Here is a 20,947-nt window from a genome sequence, read left to right as displayed (position 1 = left end):
TGTTGCTGCTAAGCTGAATGCTGAGATGGTATATTTTCTTTACAATTCTATTTTACCTAACAATTAAAAATAAAAAGCCCTCAGGTTAATATATTTTTCATTGAGAAATTTCATCTTTAGAAACTTTATTAAGCTTTTTCCTCATTTATAAAGTAGCTGGCATATCAATTTTCTACTTTAAGGAGTTTTTCTCCATTTTAGTCAATTTCTGCTGGACATGACATATTTAAAGGAAGTGGAAGTCAAACAGGCTAAAAGGTTTTCAGTGTGATATATTATTCCTATGTAACCAAAATCCCTAAAAAGTCCCCAGTAGTTATACTTTTGCCTAAGGAAAGAAAATACATGAACAATTAGTTCATTTTGGGACATCACATTATTCAGATCTTAAGAGCACCTGGAGAGAATGGGACCTAGAACAGAGAAGTCTTGGTGGCAGGGAGTGAAATCATTAGAAGTTCAGAATTTGGGGCAGGCCTACAAAGGGCCAATTTCCAAAAAAATTCAGGAAGGCCCACCTGAATCCATTGTGACCAACGGGAGGGACACAAGAGACCTTTAGAAAATAGTGGTGCCAAAAGGGAAAGGAAACATAATTCTAAGCGGAGTGCTGGAGGGCAAAGAAATGTATACTTCCTCATAGTTTTGCCTAGAGCCAATCCTATGTCTTGGTACTAGAAAAGAAGACTTAAGGACATAAATATATATATGCCAGTGTTACTTAAGAGGAAAGAATGAGCAAATCAAGAAGTTGGAAAATTATGATTTAAAATCTAAAAGGAGATATTTTTTTTAATGTGAAAAGAAAATATAGACAAGTTAGAAGATAGAATGTGAGAAGAACGGGTATGTAAATTTGAGAGGATGTAGTCTTTGTATAGGAACTGGACTTTGTCATCCATCAGGCAATTATTTAAAATACAAAGCATATTTATTTCTATCTTTGTAATTGTTCTGAATATGACATTTTAAAAACATACTTTTATACTAAGGAAAATAGAAATTAAGTTGTATGACACTGGAAATGTATAGTCCTTAATGAATGTTAAAGAAAAATGCTTGTATCACCTCTGTGATATCCTCTTCCACTCTGTTTTTGAGAGAGTCCATCACAAAGCAAGGCAGTGGGAAGGATGGTCTATAGAAATTAGTTAGGAATCTACTAATGGAGAAACAAGTGATATACAAAAAAATATACAGTAAAATTATTAGAGTGGAGTGGGGATTATTGAGGAGATTTGTTGTAAAAGTACTAGAAAGTGAGAAAAAATTTTAAACAACTATACAATGGAATAAACTATGTGTTGACCTGGCTGCAAAAAAGGGAAGGAAGGATCTTTAATTTTTTTTTTTTTTTTTGTCTTTTTGCTATTTCTTGGGCCGCTCCCGCGGCACATGGAGGTTCCCAGGCCAGGGGTCCAACCAGAGCTGTAGCCACCAGCCTACGCCAGAGCCACAGCAACGCGGGATCCGAGCCGCATCTGCAACCTACACCACAGCTCACGGCAACGCCGGGTCCCCAACCCACTGAGCAAGGGCAGGGATCGAACCCGCAACTTCATGGCTCCCAGCCGGACTCAACCACTGCGCCACGATGGGAACTCCAGGATCTTTAATTTTTGACATGACTTTCCTCAAAGTTGCTCTTAGAGTTAATGTTTTTCTCTTTTTTGTAAAATCCAATGTCAAAATTCTGGACTATTTGGGATTCTCTAACAGCCTTGATTTTATATGGTCCCTAAGAGCTCAAGGGGTTTGTTCAAAGTCACATAGTGAATTTAAAAGTGAAAAGTTAGACTTTCCCAAAAAATGGATCTGTTCTTTCCATTACTTCCTGCTGCTTCTCTATTGCTCCTAAATTGAGTTTCCTTTCCCAATACTCTCTAATCCCTGCTCAGGATGTCCGCCCATTCAACAAAGAGATCAGATTTTCTAAGGAGGCCATAGATATTGCTGTTTTTTAATATCAGTGGTAATGTCAATTCTCAATTATATTGCAAAAAATGATTACTAAAGGAGTGTGAAAAATACATTAGATACCAGCAGAAATGCTAGGTAATAGAGAAAATCAAATAGATGCAGTTGCTACCCTGCTGGGCTTGTAATTTAACTCTAAAAAATAATGGAAATATGAACATACATTACACTGGAGATGGTTAGCAAGAGGGAGGCTCACCTAATGAGATATTAGTTAATGACAGGAAACAGAGTCCTAGAACAATAAAGAGACTGCAGGCTTATAGACTACGTACTATAAGAATTTATTATTTTTTAAATTTTTTAATTGATATTTCCCCCAACACAACTTTTTTTCCCACTGTACATTGTGGGGACCCAGTTACACATACATGTACACATACTTTTTTCTCCTATCTTCTTCTTTCATTAAGAAGATGGTTTCTAATTAGGTTCCAATATCAAGAGGAGACTACAAGTTGCAATAGATGTGGAATCTAACTCCAGACTTATGACCTGAAGAAGGAAAATTAACTTCAGCTGTTTATTTTCCGTTGTAACTATTTAGCTAGTGAATCACACTTTAGCTCAGTTTATGATAGACCTAGTTTTTCTATCACAGCCATTCCCACAAATTGATAAACTTCTAAAATTTGAATAAATTTGATACTTCCTCTCCAATCCTTACCTTGCTTGTATAACTCTTCCTCATGGTGGCTAAAGAAAAAGACTTAGCCTGAAAATTTTGTAACAGTTTGGTTCATGCATTAAGATAACTTTTTGATTAAAGCAATTTAAACTCAATCTCAAATTTAATTCTAAATCAGATTAAAATGGACTAGGTCCTACACAATTCACTCAACTTCATGGTCAAATGTTCTAGGCCCTTTAACCTCTTTTGGATCTGTACCATTTACACCCTTAATCCATTTTAATTGTTCAAAAAATTTAGATCTTCTTGTTCATTATGGTGCATGGCACATAGCAAGACATCCACATTTTATTAGTTTAGCCAATCAAAAAGTAAATGAGATAAAGATGTTTTAGAAATAGAAGCATAGAGAAATAAATTAGCTCAAAGCTCAATAAAATGTATAGTTTTTATAAATATCATAGAAAACTTACCAATCTTCAAAATGTAATATACTCTAATAAATACAGATTTCAGAAAATTGTCTTGATTCTGGCTTTTGGATGGGTTATTTATGTGGGTGGCAGTATTAACTAGCAGAAAGCTCAGTCTAACTAAGAACTCTATGCTGCTTTTGTTTCCTTGTTTTGGGGGTGAAATTAAGGTTTGTTCCAGATATAAAGTATCAGACTTACGTCTGAATCTGAATCTTGGAATCCCCTTGTTAACACCAAGTAACAGTCATTCTTGATTTAAGAGACAATGAAAAAAGAAAGGAATAGAGGAACAAGGAAAAGACTGTATACTTTATGGATAAAAGTTGAGCAATTTTTCTTTTCAAGTTTGTAATAAAAGTTATGATTCTAGGTTACTACTCAACCTATAAATGACTTTCAGTGCTCTTACAGTCTGAACTAATAAAAGTATAGTATTGCAGTCAAAGAGAGCTAGTAATTTACTCTGTAGTGATTTGGCTACAAAGCTTAATGGTTAACTGTGCAGGTGCTGAAGCCAGGCTCCCTGAGTCCAAATATTGGTTCTACCATTTAATGGCTTAAAGAATGAAGATTTATTTAGTCTTTTTCTAGGATTCTAATTTCCCATCTACAAAATGAAATAAGGTGATTATATTAAATAATTCATGTTAAGTGTTTAACATAGCATCTTAAATATTCTCAGCAGTCAATAAATATTAGCTATTATCAACTTGGATTAATTTATTGAATTTTGATACTAATTGTAAGAAGACCTCTTTACAAGAATTCATCCTGGAGAAGATATTTTGAAATCATATTTAACAGGGAATTGCTGAAGGAACTGGCATTGGTGCCCAGGAGAGAAAACTTTGTCTCTATTCAAATGCTTGTAGAATTCTCCTGTGGAATCAGAGGCCAAACTAAGACAAATGACTGTTAGTCATGAGAAAGAAGTTATCACCTTGACATGAGCAAAAAAAAATCAGACAATGTGAGTTGTCCAATAGCGAAGAGGTCTCACGAAATATTGAACTTCTAGTCATTAGAAGCATTCAAGTATAGGCTGCATAACCGTATTGCAGAGATGTTTTTCCTGACTGTTGATATATCAGTACTTCTGGACTTATTTCTTTTTCTGGAATAGTCTACCCTCTTTCCCATCTGTGGGTCTTCACCCATATGTTTCCCCTGCTTGAAAGACTCCCACTTCTTTCTCACACTCCATCCAACACGCACATCCTGTCTTCTGCCTGACCTTTTTTCATTTTAGTTTTTAGATTTAGTTCCCCTCACTTTATCTTCTTTCACATTCTTGACTTCCTGTGTCATAGCATTATCTATTGCATTTCGTTATAATTTTTTCATGCTTTCTTTCCTCAAAAGACTGAAAATTTCAATTGCTCTATCTTCAGTACCTGGTACACAGTGGGTACTCAATTTCTTATTGTATTAATGAATGTGTAAGCATTATGTAAATGATTTTTACTGTAATGTATGTTAAACCCTAAGTTTCCTTAAGACTCTCCAAGACTATGATTTAATGGAGGGAAATGGAGAATCTTTATCCTAAGCATTTTACTTTTATTTATTTTCAAAGTTAATCAAAAGAATCCTCATTGAAATCTGGAAGTTGTACTGTATTATTAATTTCAGAACAACCAACTTCAAACCACTCTAATGCAAGGGGTAAAAACTCAAATGTATGTAAGGTCAAGACAGGTAATGTGACTATGTGAGGTGGGCCAAGCATAGGCATTTATGATTAATACTAGAGAGTGAATATCTTATTTATAGGCATTCAGAGTAGTAATTTCCTCAAATATTTGAGTATGTAATGATACTTTAATTTAAAGTGCACTTATCTTTTACTTTCTTATTTACTTTTAGTGAAAATAAAAGCATAATAGAAATGGTAGCCACAAATGGAATGTGACCTAACAATAATTAGAATAAAGTATTGTGACAAAGTAATGGAGTGTGAATGACTAAATTTGAAATTATGTGCTCTGCTAAGATTTTTCAGAATTACTTTTAAAGTAATTAAAAATTTTTAATTTTAAGATGGTTTCAAATCTAAAGAAAAGTTGCAAGAACAGTACAAATATATATATTTTATTCCAGAGCTAGTTGAGATTGATGCCCCATTACCTCAGATGCTTTAGCATGCATATTTCACAAACAAGGACATCCGCTGACATAACCCAATATCGCCATCAAATCTGTAGACCCAATTCAAGCTTCACCAGTGTGCCCAATCATGTCCTTTATAGAAAAATGATCTAGTTCAGAATCATGTTCTGCCTCTATTTTTTGTCTTTAGTTTCCTTCGGACTGTAACAGTTTGATAGTCTTTCCTTGACTTTCATGACCCTGGACATATTTTGTTGTTTTGTAGAGTATCTGCTTTTTTTGTTCTTGTTGTTTGTTTTGTTTTTGGCTGCACCCCACAGCATATGGAAGTTCCTGGCCCAGGGATTGAATCCAAGCCACAGCACCTGCAGCAATGCCAGATCCTTAACCTGCAGCACCACAGCAGGAACTCTTAGACTATCTGTTTTGTAGAGACTCAAGCTATTCATCTCTGGAAGGGGTGCCAGAGAAGTGATGCTGGGTCTTCACATTGCATCACATCAGATTGTGCATGATGTCAATTTTGTCCCATTTTATGGAGAAATATTTTGAGACTGTGTACATAGACCATTTCTCATTAAACTTTCAATTTATCTATTTGTTCCTAGTTTACTCAGATATAATCTTTTATTATCATAATGTCTTTTAATGTTTCATTTTGGCCAGTGGATCAAATTTGATGCTCAAAAATTGGCCATTGGCTGGTATCTGTGTTTTACTGATGCATTTCCTTCAGTCTCTGAGATTCTTTGGGTAGTATATCTAGCACCCTCTATCAATGGATTTAACTTTCATACCTATTTCTTTGTATATATGTATGTAAATTTCTCTCTGCCTCTGTCTATCTTTGTGTGTACATATAGTCTACATATATTTTATAGCTCTGTCTAGGCTTGGAAACAGTGACAGCCCAATAGCAACAAGCACACTTAGCTCTTATCCACTGTAAGAAAATAGTGTTTCATGAAAATGGGTATTTTCAGGGTTGGGACAGAGAAAGAGCACAATGAGGTAAAAAAAACTTGTGGAACCAGAAGGAAGAAAATAAATAACTCAGTTTTTCACACATTTATAGCTATACTTCATGAATCAGCAGTTCATACCCATATCTTTACTTCTAACCCAACACTTTCTAGTTTCCTCCTTTCCCATGTTTATAATTTCCCTGTTGGATAGTGAGAAACCTAGCTCCTCTAATGGGGATGTACTAACTTTCTTTTTTCTTTTTTTTTTTTTTTTTTTTTTTGGTCTTTTGTCTTTTTTAAGGCCGCATGGGCAGCATACGGAGGTTCCCAGGCCAGGGGTCTAATCAGAGCTATAGCTGATGGTCTACAGCACAGACACAGCAACACCAGATCCGAGCCACATCTGCGACCCAGTGAGCGAGGCCAGGGATCAAACCTGAAACCTCATGGTTCCTAGTCGGATTTGTTACTGCTGCGCCATAACGGGAACTCCCATGTACTAACTTTCTAATAAACCTTCCTGAGTTCCCACTGTGGAACAGTGTGTTAAGAATCTGACTGCACGCAGATGCAGCTCTGATCTCATGTTGCTGTGGTTGTAGCTCCAATTTGACCCCTAGTCTGGGAACTTCCATATGCTGCAGGTGCATCCCTAAAAAGACAAAAAAAAAAAAAAAAGAATCTGACTGCAGCAGCTCAGATGGCTACATAGGCATGGGTTCAATGACAGGCCCAGTGCAGTGGGTTAAAGGCTCTGGTGTTGCTCACGGCTGCAGCTCAGATTCGATCCTATATGCCTTGGGTATGGCCATAAAAACAAACAAAAAATCTTCCTATTTGAAATCAGTTGCCTGCTCATTGCCCTGCATTGACACCCTCCTTATTCCACTTGGGTTCTGACACCTCATGTTGGGCTGCTGCACTGTGGGTGTCCTCTTCAGCTTGCTAGGGACCTACTTCCTCACTGTGTCATTGTAGTGCCCCAAGTCCTAGTGTGGACTTAACTTACTGGACTCCACCTACAGACTCTTGGGCACTACATTTTTCAGAAAGGGGAAAATTAAGAAAAGTGAGCAGAATGGGACATCTCAATAGAAGATAAACCCTAGATTTTTAGCAACATGGATGGACCTAGAAATTATCATGCTAAGTGAAGTGAGTCAGACAATGAGACACCAAAATCAAATGCTTTCACTGACATGTGGAATCTGAAAAAAGACAGAATGGACTTCTTTGCAGAACAGATACTGACTCACAGACTTTGAAAAACTTACAGTTTCCAAAGGAGACAGTTTGGGGGGTGGAGGGATGTGCTGGGGTTGTGGGATAGAAATCCTATAAAATTGGATCGTGATGATCATTGTACAACTATAAATGTAATAAATTCATTGAGTAATTTAGAAAAAGAAGATAAACCCTAGAAAAATAAAGACAAATGCCATGGCTCACGAAAGAACTGTATATTACTTAGTGTGCAAATGGCCTTGGCTGTCAAGAATGCAGGGGGGATGGAATGCAAGTGAGATAATTAAAATATTAGCAAAAGTATGAAACTCAAAAACTACTTTTCTAAAGTTTTCAAGTAGCCTCAATGTCTGTATTTTAGCCTTTCTTTTCAAACCAACAAAAAAAAGTCATGGCTCATTGATTTAGTATTTGGATCCTTGACATTGCATTTACTTCTAGGTTGTTTATGATAATATTTAGGATGGTGTTGAGAGCAATCCTGCTGCTAAGAAAATTTAAATTTTGTTTATTTCTTGCTTTTGTGATTAACTTGTCAACCTTAACATCCCCAAGATCATAGTATGGAGGGCTTTGGATTTATTATCCTTCTAAAGTGCTGTATGCAAAAATGTTCTCCAAACCTCTTTGACCTAAAATCCTAGGGGAAATCTTGTGATAATAGATTGTTTATGGGCTTGCTGTGGTTTTTACCTAAAACAGAGTCTATATTGCCTTAAATTACTGTGATATAGATTGCATTTTTGTTCATATTTAACTCATGTCTAAAATTAATTTCAAAATTTACCAAAACATCCTCATTAAACTGTCAAATGAGATCAACCAAAAGATAACTTAAAGATATCCCATGATATACATTTCTTTTTTGAATGTGAATGTACATTTGTGTTGGTATAATTGATCTCACTTGCTCACTGAATTCCCATGAGGTTGCTATGGAAAATGAATAGATGCTCCTAAAAGTAGCTATGGGGCTACTAAACCTACTCAAATGGAATACATTTAAAAAAACAAAAACAAAAACTATGACTTCAAAGGTAAAACCAATAAATCCACAGACATTAAATATTTTTAACCTTAATTCTTTACAGTCTGCATGTCAAATGAGACAGAATAAAAATAGTACCTTGTATCTAGGATTTTTGAAGCATACACTCTAATTTTTGAATATATCAGAGACTAGGCTAGAATAATAACACATATTTTTATAGCACTCATGGTTTTCCAATAGAATTTCTATAATACTTTCTTATTTGTTCCTCAGAGCAGTATGAAGAACACACACACACACAATATACATACATATATGTGTGCATAGTGTGCGTGTGTGTGTGTGTGTGTGTGTGTGTGTACATATATATATGTGTATATATATAATGGCTGCATTGTAGACAGATGGAAGTTCCTGGACCAGAGAGCAAATATGAACTGCAGCTGCAACCCACATTGCAGCTGCAATGATGCCAGATCCTTTAACCCACTACATCCAGGCAAGGATCAAACCTGCACATCCACAGCAACCTGAGATGCTGTAGTTGGATTCTTAATCCGCTGTGCCACAGCAGGAACTTCTATATATATGTGTGTGTGTGTGTGTGTGTATACATGCTAGCTTAAGTATTTTAGGAGTTCCCGTTGTGGCTTAGTGGGCTAAGGACCTGATGTTTTCATAAGGATGTGGGTTCAATACCTGGTCTTGCTCAGTTTGGGTTAAGGATCTGGCATCATCCCAAGTGGTGGCTTAGGAGATGTGTCTTGGATCCTGTGTTGCCATGGTTGTGGCATAGGCCTCAGATGAAGCTCTCATTCAACCCCTGGCCAGGAACTTCCATATGCTGCAGGTGGGGCCCTAAAATGGAAAAAAAAAAATTTTTTTTCAAATGCTAGCTTTAGTATCTTAATGTTTAGATCCTTGTTCCATGCTCTTCTTCATAACTGTGTATGTGACTGTGGATAAATTAAGCTAACCTTCTGCAGCCTAGAGAACAAAAAAGGGGAGTTGGATTAGATCAAGGCTTCTTAGCCTCTTCTGTGCTATGCATGTCTGGTGAGGTCTAAGCCCTTCCTAAGAATAATGTTTTTAAATCAGTGAATAAATAGAATTGCCAATAAAACCAATTATATTAAATTCAGTTATTAAGGTATTAAAAAGCAAGTTTATGATATTGTAATTAAATTTATTATAGCATCAAATAAATAAAGGCGAATGCATAACTACTGTATTTTAATGCTATGATGGGTATAAACAGCACTTTGAATACCTGAAACAACGCTAATATGATTTGAAAATTCAGATGTCCATGGACAATAGCATCAGCATCACCTACCTGGAGCTTGTTAGAAAGAAATATAGTTCTTCTACCAACCTCAGATCTACTGAATCCAAATCTCCATGTTTATACCATCCTTAGGAAATTTGGAATGCACATTAGTGACTGAGAAGTGCTACATAGATTTGGCTGTTGAGCCTCTCTGAGAGCTTTTAAGCTGTGATTAAACTGAGTACCTAGGGGTCCTCAGATCCATGGTCAACTTCTGTTTTTTTAAAACTTGCCCTTAATCCCAAGTCTAAGAACTTGGTGACAGATCTGCCAGCAAGGGTATCAGTGCTGATAGAGACACATGAAGATTTTCATGGAGAATTTGGGAGTTACTTAAGGATCAATAGTTGAATGGGTCTAGATTGTTTCAGAGAATTGAAGAGCCACAGGCAGTAGTTTGAGATTTGGCAGAAACAAACTGTCTCTGAAGAATGGCGGAGGAATGAGAACAAGTCTGACTGCATAACCAGACAGAAACATAGTTCAAGTTTAAGTATAGGTAAGGATTGTTCTGTGTGGTTTGTTTTGAGCATAACAACTGCTTGCATATTACAGTTAGTGTTCTTGTGAAAACATGTTTTCACTGCTTCTGGAACCAATTTTATTAGTTTGTAAAATATTAAGCTGTTATTGTCTTATGAGCTGAATTATGTTTACATGGGAAGGAAAGCCACTCCTGAAGTGTCTTACAGTGAAATTCTCTAATAGAAATTTCCATGCAATGGAAATTTCCATTTATTTATTTATTTATTTATTTATTTATTTTTATTTATTTATTTTTTATTTTATTTTTTTGTCTTTTTGTCCTTTTTTTAGGGCCGCACCTGCAGGATATGGAGGTTCCCAGGCTAGGGGTCTAATCAGAGCTGTAGCCACCAGCCTATGCCAGAGCCACAGCAATGCCAGATCCAAGCCGCATCTGTGACCCACACCACAGCTCACGGCAACGCTGGATCCTTAATGCACTGAGCGAGGCCAGGGATCGAACCTGCAACCTCATGGTTCCTAGTCAGATTCATTAACGCTGTGCCACGATGGGAACTCCCACTGTACATTTATTGAATGTATATTTTGTACCAGTGGAAATTCACAGATGAATTAGACACTTATGTTGCCATAAAAGAATGACCAATTTATTTCATCAGGTAGGCAAAAAAATATTTGATAATAAGAGTATAAGGTTCTATGATATGAAGCAGACACAAGATACTATTTATAGTGATTTGAGGGGGAGGATTGCATAGAACTTTGAATTCCCATGTGTTGACTCATTTATTCATTCATTTGTTCAACAATGTCATATACTAATCTTTATGCTTGAGCATAGAGTGCTCACATTAGAACTGGAAAGATATGTCTTGGTTATGCTTGGGGATTGTATGCCCTGTTTAGCATGATGAGCCTTATCCAGCAACTATGTAGGAAGCTCTAAAAGATCTTCAATTTAGGAAGTTCCTGATCATATTTGAATTTAAAGATGATCACTCTTATGCCAATTATGAAAGGTGATGGGCAAGGGGGCTTCATTTTAAGGTTCATTTTTAAGGTTTTTAACCTGGAAAAATCCTTCTTATGCTTATTTCAAGGTCTCTTACATTTAAAAAAACTTTCTCATTCCCTTCTTATTAATAATATTTTCAGGAAAGTATCTAGCTTGTGTTGGAATTTTATAGTATAGTGTACTTCTTTTCAGGTTTTTTGGTTCAGCAATATAATTAACATTTTTTTAATATCATTACTTTGCAGTTTTGGACACTCGTGTTGATTTTATGGCCAGTTATTATTTTCCTAATTTTGGCTATTACCCGGACCAAATTTCCTCCAAGACCAAAGCCAACTTGTAAGTAAATGAGATTTGTTTGTTTCCTTAACTTTTGGATTCCAGTTAAAATTTATTTTGCTACCACGTTAGTGTTTTATTTTAAAATTTATTTTTGGGAGTGTGTTTCCATTTGGAAATATTTGTATAAATACTTAGTATGGTTTCCCCCCGGTGTTTCAAATTAGTAAAAAATTGAGCCTGTAATATTTATCTAGAAAAAAATTAAGTATATGGGAGCTAGAATATATTTTAATCTTTAACCATAAAATTCTAACTCATAAATCTCACCATGGTATGTATAACACACACAAACAGCCATCTCAAGCTAAATTGTCTTTTTGTATCATAGCAGAAGACTTAGACTGGAATTTGATCAACTGAACAAATGAAATACAGAGTACTATAAAAATCTCATTTCTCTGCAAGGCTAGTATTTGAATGGTGCAAATGTATCAATACATTTAATTTAGGAGAAGATTGTTTTTCAATTAATGCTGTTTCAGTTATAATTAGTCATTATAAGTTATAAAATGGGCACAAGGCCCAGTTCAGTTCGTGATTTCTTTTGGGTCCAAGATAGAAATGCAGAAGAAACTCAGAAAAGTCTTCAAAACTGAGCGGAATGAGCGTTTTCACCTCAACCATTTGACCAATGTTATTTTTGCTTTTGTTTTTAAAACTTGGAGTCAATTTTCTTAGTAGAGAAGTAAAGTCAGGTCAGATGTTTCACGGCACAAAGCAGCCATCTCCTAAGAAGCTTCTTATAAATCAGGTTTCTGAAAAATCAAATTATATTTCATATAAATTATGGTAATTCTCCATATAAAAGAATACTATGCTGAATTATTTGTAAAGAGAATAATGAGCTAGTGGCTTTTAAAAATAAGCACAGTGCTTTTCAATCACACAGTCTTAAGAAGTAATATGAGAATCATGGTGGAATCTACTCAAATCATATACAATATAATAATTCAAAAGAAAATATCAATTCAGTTAGTGTGAAGCATTTAACCTCTTGGTGCTAAAATAAATAATCCCTTACATTTGAATAGCACCTTATCATTTCTAAAGGACTTTTGTAGAAGTTATTATTATGTAGAGTTGATGATATTTTATCAGGCTGTTTATAAAAGCATAATTTTGTTCTCTTCATATTATGTGTATATTAGTTATAAGAGATTAATTCCATTGTATACTGTTGGAATTAATGTATTTTTGCATATCTTAAGTAATGTGAACTTCAGAAATAATGCATTCAGCACATAAGGACAAATACTCCTTGAACTATCCTGGTTGAAGGTGGTAATTACTGATTTGCTAGCATAGTGATAGAAGGATTTTATTAGCTCCTTTCAACAACTTATTTCCACCAATTTCTTGTTCTTAATGATTTTTCAGTTATATAAAATTCCTTTTCTTATCCTTTTCTAAAATATAAGGTATGTGAGTAATCTTAAATGAATTGGTGTTAGCCAGTAGGATTTAGAGATTTGAGAAAATCATGGAGAATTCTTATAATCCCAATAAATTACAATGAAAAAAACTTGGAAAAACCATGGGACAAGTGCCTTATAGATCTAATCTAAAAGGCTCTATGGAGTTCCCGTCGTGGCGCAGCGGTTAACGAATCTGACTAGGAACCATGAGGTTGCGGGTTCGATCCCTGCCCCTGCTCAGTGGGTTAACGATCTGGCGTTGCCGTGAGCTGTGGTGTAGGTTGCAGACTCGGCTCGGATCCCGCATTGCTGTGGCTCTGGCGTAGGCCAGTGGCTACAGCTCCGATTAGACCCCTAGCCTGGGAACCTCCATATGCCACGGGAGTGGCCCCCCCCAAAAAATAGCAAAAAGACAAAAAATAAAAAATAAATAAATAAAAAAAATTTAAAAAAAATAAAAGGCTCTGTAAGGAGTTCCTGTCGTGGCGCAGCGGAAATGAATCTGACTAGGAACCATGAAGTTTTGGGTTCAATTCCCTGGCCTCGGGGCTCGGGGGTTAAGGATCTGGTGTAGCCGTGGGCTGTGGTGTAGGTTGCGGACTCAGCTTGGATCCTGTGTTGCTGTGACTGTGGCGTATCCCAGCAGCTATAGTTCTCATTGGACCCCTAGCCTGGAAACCTTCATATGCCACAGGTGGGGCCCTAAAAAAAAAAAAAAAGCAATAAATAAATAAAAGACTCTGTAATAACACACTATCTAAAAAGAAATGGCCATTTTTTTAAACTATAAACCTATTATCATACTTTAATGAATAATTCACCTTTGAGGCAGTTGTCTTTATTTTTGTGGGTAAGAGGGAACAAAATTATAGAAAAGTTTAAATATTAAGAGTATTTTTGTTTGTCTCTCAGAGCTTATAAGACTCAGTCTAAAAAATAGTTTACTAGTTTGTTTTTAGAGCTGAAAGGGACCCTCTAACTTACACATGAAAACACTGGGACCCAAGGAGATTTTAATTTACCAAAATTCAGTCATGTGGGATAAGAGAGAAAGGTATTAAAAATTAGGTTTACTTATTCTTTGCACATGAGATTTGTGTTGTATCTTACCCTCCTATACCTAGAGCCATATTCAGATTATGTCCAAGATTTCAACTCATCCTGTAACCAGCAGAGTATAAAATGTAAATTTTTTTTTTTTTTTTTTTTTTTGTCTTTTCAGGGCCACACCCACAGCTTATGGAGGTTCCCAGGCTAGGAGTCAAACTGGAGCTGTAGCTGCTGGCCTACACCATAGCTCACGGCAACACCAGATCCTTAACCCACTGAATGAGGCCATATATCAAACCTGCATCCTCATGGATACTAGTCAGATTGATTTCTGCTGAGCAATGATGGAAACTTCTGAAATGTAATTTTATAAGTGGAGGTGCTATTTTGTAGAGTCATGTAGAGAATCTAAAACTAGTATAGATGCAGTTGCTTCTTTTTCTCTCTTGTAGTAGAGAGGGAATAACTTCAAAATTATAATTTGGATTTAGGTTTTTAAGACTCTGCTTATTTTTAAATAGCTGTTTTTGTTTCTCACAGCTATTATATCGAAAGATTAAAATGATCTACTAATAATCATGATCTTATTTCTTGATCTCATACTATGTAATGGCTGTGTTATTTCATAGTCAGGAATAAGGCACAGAGGGATTAAGTAATTTGTCAAAGATTGCACAGTTAATAAGTAGTGTTGTCCTGATTTGAACCCAGAGAGTCTGGCTCCAGAGTCTTTTTTAAGCTTGTGGACTCACATTTCTTACATCTTTAGTCAGCACTGATTTTTCATGTCTAATTATGTAGGTTTCGCAGAAGTAAACTAAAAATTAGAAATTAGGAATATAAGGAGTTCCCGTCATGGCTCAGTGGTAACAAACCTGACTAGTATCCAATCCATGAGGGTGTGGGTTTGATCTCTGGCCTCACTCAGTGGTTAAGAATCTGGCATTGCCGTGAGCTGTGGTATAGGTGGAAGATGAGGCTCAGATCCCTAGTTGCCATGGCTGTGGTGTAAGCCGGCAGCTACAGCTCTGATTCGACCCCTCACCTGGGAACCTCCTTATGCTGTGAATGCAGCCCTTGGGAAAAAAAAAAAAAAAGACAAAAAAGTTAAAAAAAAAATAATTTAGGAATGTAAACTCCTTCTCTGTCTCTATTATAAACTTTTAAAAAAGAGGTGGATTCTGACATACATATTAGAGTTATCCTAAATATTAGTTTTTAATGTAAAATGCTGCCACTGTTTGACAAATTCTGCATAAATCATTGTAGTTCTAGTATCATAGAAAACAGATCCTGCTTAATGGAGTAAAAAGCCTTTTCAGGCTACAGCGCCTTCCTCAGTACTAGTTGGGCAATAGAAAAATGAAGATGAAACTCCAGACTACACCCCAGATGAAACCCAGCCATGGTGAGAATGGGAGTTGTCATCCCTTGGGCACATTCTGCTCCCAGCTCAGCCAGGCAGGTATGTAGGACTGGTACATCATTCAAAATAAGTAAAATCAGCAACTCCCTCCAATGATTCCCTCCAATGGTCCTTGTGACTGATAGGCTCTGGAGAGACAGGATTGTTGGTGCAGAGGGAAGCTGCTGGTCCAGAGCAAAATACTTTCTTTTGGCATCATCTGCCTTCACTTATTCCCTTTTGTGTTGCCACCAACAGCGTACATTACTTGCCCTGCAAATGGTAAGTCCCAGGTAAAGAAACCTTTCCAAAGGCTGGCAGGCAAGCCTGGATGCTTTCTTGTTCACGTGGAGAAGAAATGGGCTGAGGAGCCAAGTTTGAAATGGTTCCAACCTCTTATAATCTCTACATGCAGTGGCTTGTCCAGAAGCAAATTTTAAAACCAAAATAGTATGCTTAGGAGCAAAAGCAACAAAAGCAAGCCAGACCCTCAAATCACACTTAGGCTAAGCCAGGCAGACTGTTACTTTTGTTTCCTTTTAACACATACATACCTGTGAAAGTACGGGCAAGCAGTTCCTCATCACTGAAAAACTGACTGCTTTTCAAGAACAGTAAGACCCTGCCTTGATGAGATAAGTAGACTCCAGGAGATGCTTCTTGACACTAAGAAGTCACTTTTTTATAAAGTTAATGAAAAACAGTATTTTAAGTGGTTAACATATCACTAATATCAAAATGGACATTATACTGTACAAATATGATCATACACTGAATTAAACCCCAACTATCTCGAGGCTGGCACTTTCCAATAGCCCTGTCACCTCAGAAGGTAAAAATTCAGCCAATCACACATCTGAAAACGGGCTGGTGGAAGACAAGGGAAACTGCTAACTGAATGATATCCCAATTTGTGTTATCACAGGGTTGTACTGAACTATATGACTCAGTAGCTTTGGTAAATGCAAGGTTATCATTCCTAGCATGTCTTTTGACCTCCAAAACATACCTTGTGACTTCATGGATGCAATAAAAGTAATAATAGGAGTGAACATCTACTGACAACTTTACCATTTATAGGAACCCTGCCAGGTACTTTGCATATATTTCCTGAGTTGACTTACATCATCTCTGAGCTATAAAATATGATTGGTCCTATTTTAAAGATAACAAAACTGAGGCTTAGAAATCTTAAGTAATTTACCAACATTCATAGAGCCTGGATTTTAACCACAGTTTCCCAATCACCCCACAATCCATACAGTGAGTTTTTCTAAGTCACAAATCCTAGCAATGGCAGGCCTAAGGTCTGGCTCATTTGAGTTTACAACCTCTCCATTTTCTTTCTCATACCACCTGTTAGTACTATCACAGATGGAACATGGTTGTAAAAGTGAACTCAACTGGTTTTTCCATCTGTCAGCAGCTCTAGGAGAAAAAAAATGTGAGAAGATTGAAATTATTGATTAATTGGCAACTTGTAGGATTCGTGTGTGTTGTTATACCTATGGTGCCTGAATTGTTAAGAGAAAACTGTTGTGTAGTTTATGTTGAAAGAGCCTGTGAGGCATCTCACTGTGAGGGTCGTGAAAGCCAGAGGGGTGAGGTTTTTTCCTGGCCCTGCTCTTGCTGCTGACTTTTTGCGTGGTGTGTTTTTATGGAAGTGAAGGCAAGTGCGTGAGGACAGAATTCCAGAGTACACAATGCTCTCCAGAACACTCATAATTTAACAGTAATAGTTGAGGGACCCATAGCAAATAACTTCCTTTTCTATGTTGATTGGCTAAAATTAATGTAGCCTTTGTTCTGGAAAGCTCAGAACTCATCATCGTTGTCTTCTGCCCCATGCAATTTCTCCATTCTCAGGTGTGCCAGCAATACTAGGCAATCTTTCAGATTAGAAATACCTGAGTCATCCTGACTCCTCCCTTTCCTTCACCTTCTCAAGCCACTAGCCCTTGCAAATCAGAATCCATCTTGTGAAATGCATCCTGGAGTTACCCCTTCTCTTCCATCCTTCTGCTTACCCTCTGGTTCAGGATATCATTCTTTTATGCTTGGATTTCTTCAGCTTGTGGGTTTTTGTTTTTTTTTTTTTTATCTCTAGAAGCTCTGCCTCTAACTCACATTTCATCATCAGATAATCCCCTCAAATACTCTTTGGGTCTATCTTTGCGTCTATCAGATTTTGGCTCCTCTTCACCTCACTTTTAAGACCCTCATAATTAGGATTCATCCGACTTTCTATTTTTTATGTTCTGCAGTATGATGCCTGTGCCTGAAGCAACAGCATCTGAAAGTCTTCCACACATTCCATGCTCCTTCCCACTTGGACACATGTGCTCGTAGCTCCTCCTCATTGTCTGTTAAAAGACAAACCAGGTCTACAGCGTACCCTTTTGCCTTCCCTGATCATTCAAACTCCAATTATTTTTCCTTTATTTCTTTCTTAGAAATGTGTTAGATCATAGTAGTCTTTGATTGCCTTATGGTTCAATCTGACTCACTCATTGGACTTACAGTACCTTAATAGCACAAATCACATCATAACATCACACTCTTGTCAGATATAACATAATTCCTAACATAGGGAACGAAATAAGAGTACAATATATTGGTCATTATTTGATAGTTTGAAAAATTGACATGAATTATTTAATTAAAAAATCCACCTAGATATGGATAATAAAAAATAATTTAGTGTAAGTTTGAGATGGGTAAGGACAAGAACTTAGCCTGTGTGCGGTTTGATTTCTACTTCGTTCCAGGTAAATCTGACTGTGCTATCAAAAAAATGTCTATAATGGTAATATTGGGAAAAGAAAATGGATATAAATCTCCCTCACTCCCTCCTAGGTAGATCACCTGGGAATTTCCCTAACAAATTAAGGTGTTCTTATGAATGTATGTGAAAGATTTTTGTGTGGGGGAGATTTACATGCCACTTCTTGCTTAAATTCTAGAAAATGTTGGAACAGCTTTTGAATTTCAAAGCCAGAGTCCCACCACTTGTTTCTTCCATTAGTAAATCAGTAGTTAACCTTTTTGGGCAACTTTACCAACCCTTTAGATGGCAACGAATATACATTCTATGAAATGCATAGACATTGGGATCAGATTGTGACTTTGCTTCCTCTTCCATTCTGCACAGACTATAGGAAAGGAGCAGGAGGAAGGGGGATGTGAACATGGCCCCGCCATACTCATGTGTAGCTTAGCCATGGCCACAACTCCTCCCCTAGGAGATTGCCTACCTCCCTCAGGCTCTGACTTGAAATTATGCCTTTCTCTCATGCTCTGCGGATGGGCACACCCTAATGCCAGATAAGTTGACAAAAGGATTTCTCAACTAATCCTCTCTTAGACTTACTACACAGAGTTGCATCAGAGAACACCGGACATACCTTGAAGTACAGTGCAACTTAATTTAACGAGTAGAAAAAATAACGAATAAAAATAGCTGTTGATTGCACAGCGGAGAATTTTTTCTTTTTTCTGCTTATTTTGTACCATCCCTACTTTTGGTGATTTACCTTACAAGTTTCCCGGAGGTGACCGTCTCACTGAAATTGGCTCTGGGAGCCATGTGTCTTCACTTTTCCAATCTTTTCTCCTTTTCTTCCTTTCATAAAGAGCAGAGGAGCTCCTGTTACTATCAAATGGGGACCTCTAATCACCAAGCTTATATGATAAAAAGCAAGCAAATAAATGATTACTTATAAAATTCTCATAACTATAGTAATGTCACTTGCTGAGCTTACCGCTATCAGTTGATATTTCCAATATACCCTTGAGGCTAAGAGCAGAGTTTAACAAAAGTAATTTCAGCCAATTCCTTTTCACTTGTCAGAGAGCATAGAGCTCAGACACAGGCTCACAGGTGAGGGTCTGGCTTCATGGTTGGCTGACTGTATGTTTTCATGAGTGACTGTTTTATTAAACCTTCTTCCAAGAATCAGTCAGGAAACTTGGCCTACCAAACCTTAGTCATTTTATGCTACCCTCACTATTCAAGTTTTCTTATTCTCTTTGATAAGGTCATATCATGTCCTTTGCGTAGATAAATGAACCAGTATTTTTAGAGTGAAATAGCACTCATGGAAGAAATGCCACAGCATACAATATTCGCTGGTCTCAGGTCAGTTAGAATTTCATTGTGGATTACAATTAGAGTGACCTATACTCTTTTTTTTTTTTTTTTTCCCACTGTACAGCAAGGGGGTCAGGTTATCCTTACATGTATATATTACAATTACATTTTTTCCCCCACCCTTTCTTCTGTTGCAACATGAGTATCTAGACATAGTTCTCAATGCTATTCAGCAGGATCTCCTTATAAATCTATTCTAAGTTGTGTCTGATAAGCCCAAGCTCCTGATCCCTCCCACTCCCTCCCCCTCCCATCAGGCAGCCACAAGTCTCTTCTCCAAGTCCATGATTTTCTTTTCTGAGGAGATGTTCATTTGTGCTGGATATTAGATTCCAGTTATAAGTGATATCATATGGTATTTGCCTTTGTCTTTCTGGCTCATTTCACTCAGGATGAGATTCTCTAGTTCCATCCATGTTGCTGTAATTGGCATTATGTCATCCTTTTTTATGGCTGAGTAGTATTCCATTGTGTATATATACCACTTCTTCCAAATCCAATCATCTGTCGATGGACACTTGGGTTGTTTCCATGTCTTGGCTATTGTGAATAGTGCTGCAATGAACATGCGGGTGCATGTGCCTCTTTTAAGTAGAGTTTTGTCCGGATAGATGCCCAAGAGTGGGATTGCGGGTCATATGGAAGTTCTATGTATAGATTTCTAAGGTATCTCCAAACTGTTCTCCATAGTGGCTGTACCAGTTGACATTCCCACCAGCAGTGCAGGAGGGTTCCCTTTTCTCCACAGCCCCTCCAGCACTTGTTATTTGTGGATTTATTCATGATGGCCATTCTGACTGGTGTGAGGTGGTATCTCATGGTAGTTTTGATTTGCATTTCTCTTATAATCAGCGATGTTGAGCATTTTTTCATGTGTTTGTTGGCCATCTGTATATCTTCCTTGGAGAAATGTCTATTCAGGTCTTTTGCCCATTTTTCCATTGATTGATTGGCTTTTTTGCTGTTGGGTTGTATAAGTTGTTTATATATTCTAGAGATTAAGCCCTTGTCAGTTGCATCATTTGAAACTATTTTCTCCCATTCTGTAAGTTGTCTTTTTGTTTTCTTTTTGGTTTCCTTTGCTGTGCAAAGCTTTTCAGTTTGATTAGGTCCCATGGGTTTATTTTTGCTCTAGTTTCGCTATTGCTTTGGGAGACTGACCTGAGAAAATATTCATGATGTTGATGTCAGAGAGTGTTTTGCCTATGTTTTCTTCTAGGAGTTTGATGGTGTCCTGTCATATATTTAAGTCTTTCAGCCATTTGGAGTTTATTTTTGTGCATGGTGTGAGGGTGTGTTCTAGTTTCATTGCTTTGCATGCAGCTGTCCAGGTTTCCCAGCAATGCTTGCTGATTAGACT

The 20,947-nt window shown here is 36.9% G+C and overlaps 1 protein-coding gene across 1 annotated transcript in view; it reads left to right on the top strand.

The window, feature by feature from the left end:
• Positions 1 to 20,947, top strand: part of ABCA12 (ATP binding cassette subfamily A member 12) — a 353,621-nt gene that overhangs the window by 147,535 nt on the left and 185,139 nt on the right. Inside the window, exon 5 of the mRNA XM_084999025.1 lies at positions 11,471 to 11,564. Coding sequence (XP_084855151.1) covers positions 11,471 to 11,564 — 94 coding nt within the window. The remainder of the gene's footprint in view (positions 1 to 11,470; positions 11,565 to 20,947) is intronic.

Source organism: Sus scrofa, chromosome 15 (genome assembly GCF_054392235.1).
Source record: "Sus scrofa isolate SSC_HxYL_T2T_F1_AM1 chromosome 15, Sscrofa_HxYL_maternal_Yorkshire_Landrace_v2.0, whole genome shotgun sequence".
Lineage (NCBI taxonomy): Eukaryota > Metazoa > Chordata > Mammalia > Artiodactyla > Suidae > Sus > Sus scrofa.
This window is presented reverse-complemented; position numbering and strand designations above follow the sequence as displayed.